At 39.7% G+C, this 6,653-nt stretch overlaps 1 protein-coding gene across 4 annotated transcripts in view; it reads left to right on the top strand.

Moving 5' to 3' along the window:
* Osbpl8 (oxysterol binding protein like 8) overlaps nucleotides 1–6,653 on the top strand; it is a 206,673-nt gene that overhangs the window by 63,203 nt on the left and 136,817 nt on the right. For 3 of the 4 annotated variants that reach the window (XM_029555511.1, XM_008851938.3, XM_008851931.3), the window contains exon 2: nucleotides 223–325. Coding sequence is in view for 2 of the 4 variants with exons in the window: in XM_008851938.3 (XP_008850160.1) it covers nucleotides 284–325 (42 nt within the window). In the remaining 2 variants the exon portion in view is untranslated. Of the gene's footprint in view, nucleotides 1–222; nucleotides 326–6,653 lie in introns of those variants that run through there. The other variant, XM_029555514.1, reaches the window with a different exon arrangement.

Below are 6,653 nucleotides of genomic sequence, written 5' to 3'. Positions count from 1 at the left end.
TTGGTCTTTTTGAGACAGGGTCTCCTTGTAGCCCCAGCTGTCCTGGACCTCACTATGTAGACCAGGCTGGCCTTGAACTCACAGAGATCCACCTGCCTCTGCCTCCTGAGTGCTGGGATTAAAGACATGCACCACCACGCCCGGCCAATGTAATATATATTTAATGTTCTATGTATCACAATTTTTTGCCAGTTCTAATATGTGTGATTTTCATTTTTCTAGGATTTCCAGACTTATAGGATGGCTACACATTAATGGAAAGAGAAACCTATCTTCTTCCATTATGGAGGCAGGTTTAGCAGATGGAGAACCTGACCGGACTTCGGTGAGTAGTTCAAATATATCATAATAAGGAACTGTTATCTAAGCTGTAGAGTATTTGATATAAGTCATGGCTTTATTCTTAAAAATTCATTCAAAGAAAATGTTTTAAGTAGTTAAAAATAATATTTTAGCTCCTATGTTTATGAGGTTGTCTAATGCTTGTTGGAACAGAGTCTTGGCTAATTTTTGGTATTTCTGCTCTATCTCCTCCTCCTGTTTTCTGTTCCTTTCCAGCTATGTTGTATCAGACCTACTGAACTAATAGTTTGCATTTGCTTTCTACAAATCCTTTTGGCTCTTAGTAAAATAAAGAGAATATTAACAGTTGAAGAAATTAAATATCCCTAAATCTCAAATCATGTGTAGCTATTGGCAAGCAGAGTGAATGTAAGCAGTTTAAAGAATTAAGAGCAACTGCTATATTTATTATATGAATATTTGAAGTTTAATAAAAATGCTCACTTTGATTGAATTAAAGTCTAAAATTAAATGAGTAGCAAATAAAGTATATATTATCCAATAATTAAAAAAACACCTCTTGTATAGGTTAAAATATGATCTGTCATTTTTAAAAAAAAAGGTTTTGATCAAGAATACTTTCAGTTCTCTTGTATTTTGACTGATCACATTAAATATTTATTTATAGAACCTTTGTTAGCCATTTTCTCTTACCCAAAGTAAGGGTGTCCTCAGTGAAATGCAGTCAGCTGGAAGTTTTATCATTTATTAGGGGTATGTGTGTGTGTGTGTGTGTATGTGTGTTGGTGGTAGTCGTGGTCATGATGGTGGTGGTGGGCAATGGAACTGACATTCTATCACTGAGTTAAATCACCATTCTTAAAATTTCTTGTTGGAGTAAGATGGGGGCTAGCTTTCCGTCTTTGATTTTTCTATGGAGGTGAGAGTTACTATTATAATTGAGTGGATGCCCTTTGTTCAGACTTCAGCATAAGAACAGTATAATGATTAATAATAATATTGCAGCTTTGCTGACTTGTATTAACTTGGTCTCAATGTTTTTGAATTTCTGGTTTAGATTTGTTTTTGTTCTTTAAATGTTCAAAAAAAGTTAAACTTTAAAGTGACCACTTGTAATAGAGAGTAAAATGGGCATGAAAATAACTTGGCTTATAAAGGTTCTTGACGTGGTGGTCAGCTAGAAATGGAAAACTGATGGTAGGTTATTTTATTTTATTTTTACTGTTATTTTAGAAAAAAAGGTAAGAACAAATCTTGTATTTAGAATGTTGTGTTTACTTGAACATAACATATTTTTAAAAGTTAATATGACGCTTCTGGTAATTGAAATGCTTTTGATACCCTAGTGATAATAAAAATTGTTAACAGTAGGACTGGGATGTAGCCTACCCATAGACTGCTTGACTAATACGTGGGGCTGTAGGTTTGCCCTCAAGCACTGGGGAAAAACAAACCAAAAACTGCCACTAAAGGTAGGTATGTATTTGCCCTTACTTTTATGGACAGGGAATCATTGTTGCCTTTTACAGTAGATGCTTCAGGGAGGGTTATTATCTTCTCACCCTCAAGTGGTAGATCTTGAGATCTGTCTGCCTATTTCTGAATATTCTACCACTAAGATGTTGAATAAGTGCTTGTTTTCTGAAATATATATATATATTTTTGGTCTTTTTGAGACAGAGTCTCCCTGTAGCCCCAGATGTCCTGGAACTCACTATGTAGACCAGGCTGGCTTTGAACTCACAGAGAATCGCCTGCCTCTGCCTCCCTCAAAATTTAAGTATTTAAATATTTAAATCTTAGATTTAAAAATCTTTAAAGTTGATGTCTAACTGTCCTAATTAGCCTTCAATGTCAGCTTGTCATAGACTAGACTAGAATCACCTGAGAAAGAAGTCTCAGTTGAGGAATTGCCTAGATCAAATTGGCCTCTCTGAAGGGCATTGTTTTATTAATTGATGTAGGAGGGCCCAAACCACTGTGGGCAGCACTATTCCCCAGGCAGGTGGTCTTGGGCTGTATAAGAAAGCTATCTAAACACAAGCCTAAGGCAACATTCTGGTCACCATGATTTCTGTTGTATTCCCTTGATTAAGGTCTTAACTTGAGATTCTGCCTTGACTTCCCTCAATAAGGGACTGTGACTTGGACGTAAAAGGCAAATTCTTTCCTCCCTTAAGTTGCTTTTGTCAGAGTATTTTATCATAGGAACAGAAAGGAAAATAGAACACCAACTTAGTAATATTAAATTCCATACCAGAATCCATGGTCCGTATTAATGAACTCTTCAGTAGTGATTTTTTTTTTCCTCCCTAAATTCTGTTGATTGAGAAGTTTAAGTAAAGATGTTTAAAAAGTAGGGTAAATTGCTGGGCATGGTGGCACATGCCTTTAATCCCAGCACTGGGGAAGCAGAGGCAGGTGGATCTCTGTGAGTTCAAGGCCAGCCTTGTCTCCATAGTGAATCCAGGACAGCTGGGGCTACAGGGAGACTCTGTCTCAAAAAGACCAAAAAAAAAAAAGTAGGGTAAACTGTTTTGCTTTTCTTCATTGTTTCTTCTGTGATACATAATAGTTAATTTTAGAATAATGCTGGTAATTTCATTATAAAATACAGAAATATTGTGTAAACTGTGGTACACTTTTGAGTTAATTGTTTATAAAATATCACCTTTGGACTGCATGACTTGAGCTAGTTACTGTTTAGATATGGAAGAGGTGGGTAAGAACATGAGTTCTGAAGACATTTAGGTAGAAATCTTAGCTGAGCCGGGTGTGTTGGTGTAATCCTGTAATCTCAGCGCTCAGGAGGCTGAAGCAAGAGACATCATGAGTTTGAAGGCAGCTTGAACTAGTAAGACCCTGTCTTTATGGGAAAAACAAAAACAAAAAACCTCTGTTACTTAGTTATGTGACCTGGATGATTAATGAAAATTTCCAGGTTTCCATTTCCTTACAATTTATGTAAAGATAATTATAACATCTGTCTTCCAGAATGGTTTTGAATATTATTTGAGAAAGTCTTTAAATTGCCTTTTGTAATGCTGCACACATTATAAATATCCACTAAATAAAAGACACTATTGTTGTTAATATGGCTTACTTTTAAACTTTCTCTTCAAAAAGTTAGACACCTGGAGAAGCCTCGGAAGTACATTTCTGTACACTAGAGTAGTTGGAAGAGCTTTCTTGATATAATTTGTGAATAGCAGAAATAAGTAGGTTCACTGGATTGAAAATGAACAAGAATAGCATTTCAAGATGCATAGCAGGAGGCAAGGATTACTGCAGTATTAGCTGGTTAAAGTTGAAGGTAAAATGAATAGAGAAATGGAATACGGCAGGTTTGAAGGGAGTGCTGTTCATGGGGAAAATGATTGACACAGCAGATAAAGACCAGATTTACAGATTGTTTTTAGTTCCAAACCAAGGATTTTTAAATTTGATTATGTAGATAATGACCTTGAATTTTGCAGGGTGTGGGGTGGGGTAGGCTGAATTTAGAAGCGGGATGTAAAATGATTTAGAAAAGTGAGGAATCTGAAGTGTGGAGAGGTTAATGTTGGGTGGCTTTTGCCATTGCTTGCTACCTTATTTTCTGAGATAGGGTCTCTTATTAAGCCCAAAACTCACCATTTTGGCTAAATTGGCTAATCAGATAGCCCCAGAATCTGCCTGTTTCTCCTTGCCCAGCGCTGGGGTTATAGATCTGTGCTTCTGTGCTTGGCTTTTATGAGTACTGGGATCTGACCTCATGCTTGTATGGTAAGCACTTTATCCATTAAGCCATCTCCCCAGCCCTGTTTTATTTTTTGTAGGCAAGATCTTGCTAGGTAGCCCAGGCTTGCTTAGAACTAATAATCCTCTTTCCTTAGTCTTCCAAGTGCTGGAATTATAGGCATGTTCCACAACACCCACTTTTTGGGGGGGCCAGGAGGAGGAGATAGGTGTCACTTTGTAGTTGAGGTTGGCCTAGAAGGAACTCACAGCAATCCTCCTGCTCAGTATTCTAAGTGGTGAGATTACAGGTATTAAATCACCACACCTGTTCACTAGCTTTTATGAACTTTCAAAGTTTTTCTCCATGTGTTTTAGTTTTTCCTTTTTTAGTTTATTGTACAAACCAGATAGTTGATTCTGTAGAATTTCCTACAATAAGGTTTCTTTCCATGGTTATGGCTTAATATGTTTCTTGAAATTAGAGTTGATAGAAGCTTGCCTAGATTGACACTTCAATTTTTCTGCTAAGCGTACTTTATAGATGGTTTTGTATATTACTGTGAGGAGACCCAGTGTTGATTGTGTCTCTTCTTGTCCTAATAGCAGTCACTGATGATCATTGCCTAGATCTACTAATTCAGTAAAGGTATAAGTCAATACCCCAGCTAGCTTAGGAAAAGGAAGGTTTTGAAAGAATGACTATGACTAGCTTTGAAGGAAGCAGACCAACCAACCATATTTTGCCATATATTTTGTTTTCTAGTTGTCTCTGGCGTTCTATAACTACTGAAACTGTTACTAAAGGGAAATGCTTCTAAAATTGTAGAATAATTTGACAGGCATACTTTTATATTTTATGTATACCTTTTTAAACTTCGGAAAGTTATGGTAGTAGTACTTAATTATCATTGAACTTTCCAAGTTGTAAAATACTGTTTATTTCCTACTGTATAGATATTAAAGTGCCTCCTCCCTCTCCCACTGTGGTGGCGGTGAGGAAGTGTTTCCTATAGGTTTGTGTATTTGAACACCTGGTCAGTTAGTGGCATTGTTTGCAGAGGTTCAGGAGGTTAGGTCTTACTGGAGGAAGCAGGTCACTGGGAGCAGCTTTGAGAGCTCAATTGCCACATCCTGCTTCTAGTTTCTCTACTTCCTGTGCCTGCTTCAAGATGTGAGCCCTTAGTTTTTACTCTGGCTGCTTCCTGCCATGACTCCCCTGCTGTAAAGGACACTTACCATCTGGAACTGTAAGCCCAATAAACTTCCTTCTGTAAGTTGCCTTGGTCATGGTGTTTATTTACAGCAACAGAAATATAACTAACATACACAGAAAAAATAAATAAATGCAAAATAAAGTTACAAGCTGATCTCCCCCCTCATAATTTTACATTGATATTAAAAGTAGGTCCACCCACATAAAAAATTGCCAGGGATAAAATGAACTCTTTAGTAAATTTGGGGAGCCTAGTAAGAGGAGTTAGTTATGAGAAGAAAAATATCAGTGGTCTACACAGTATATCAGCAGATTTCCTAAGTAAAAAGTTTGTATGTTTTCCTTTTTTCTTGGAGATTTTTTTTTTTTTAATTGGTGGGGCTAGTGTTAGGGTCGGTGACTCGGTGGGTCTCTTCTGGAGAACAAATGCACGAGTATGGAGATGCAAACAAGTAGAGTTTTATTAGGCCAGGTAGCTGGGGCCGACCGTCCTTCGAAGACACATAGGTCTGGTTGGAGCAATCGACCCTGAGGCAATTTCAGGTAAAGATTATATAGGCTCCCACATCGTTACACAAAAGCCGGCGCTTATACAACCAATAGTTTCAAAGCAAGCATTTCACAAACCAGTAACTTCAAGAAAAATGTTACAACTCCCTTCAGGTGTCCCAATTGGGGAGGGATGGGTGGTATGTGGCGGGGGGGGGGCCCTCCCACGGGTGGCAGGTCCCCGCCGGGCGGCTGGGCCGTGGCGCGGCTGGAGGGCCGCTAGTTCGAGTACCTCATGAAGAGGCGCTCGGTCACCATCGGGTGCAACTCGTCGCAGGGCTCGGTGGACGTGAGCATGGGCCACTCGAACTTCATCTCGGGGCGCCACCTGGAGATCTTCATGTCCCCGGGCGGCCATGGCGCGGCCCAGAGCCCGCACAGCCCCGGCCAGAACGGCGTTTTTGTGGACGGCGTGTTCCAGAGGCTTGGGGTGCCGCCACTACAGCTGCCACGTGTGTGCACGTTCAGGTTTTTGAGCACAAGCATCAAGATAACGTTCACAGCCTTGTCCAGTGAGGAGAGAGAGAGATGAAAAGGGAGAAGTGAAGATGCCACTCTAAACAGTGATGGCCAGTGGGTGTGCTTGTGGACGGGTGCCTCTCGTTGCCCAGTTTTTCTTCTGCGGGGGACGTGAATTTATCTGGGATTCACGCCTGGGACCCCCTCATCCTTTCACGGGAGTCTTTCAGCGGCGAGTGCCCTGTGACTCTTACTGGCTCGACCCATGCCCATGGGGCTTTCTCAGTGGCCGGAGAGAGGGATGGAGAGGGGTGGGAGATACAGAGAATAAATGGAATGAAAAGGAGGAAAGGAAGGTTTTAAAATAGAGAGCATAGAGAAAAATACAAAACCAGACACCCCCCCCCGA

This window comes from Nannospalax galili, unplaced genomic scaffold (genome assembly GCF_000622305.1).
Source record: "Nannospalax galili isolate Female #2095 unplaced genomic scaffold, S.galili_v1.0 scaffold390, whole genome shotgun sequence".
Lineage (NCBI taxonomy): Eukaryota > Metazoa > Chordata > Mammalia > Rodentia > Spalacidae > Nannospalax > Nannospalax galili.
Note: the sequence above shows the minus strand (reverse complement) of the source record. Positions and strands in the feature narration are given on the sequence as shown.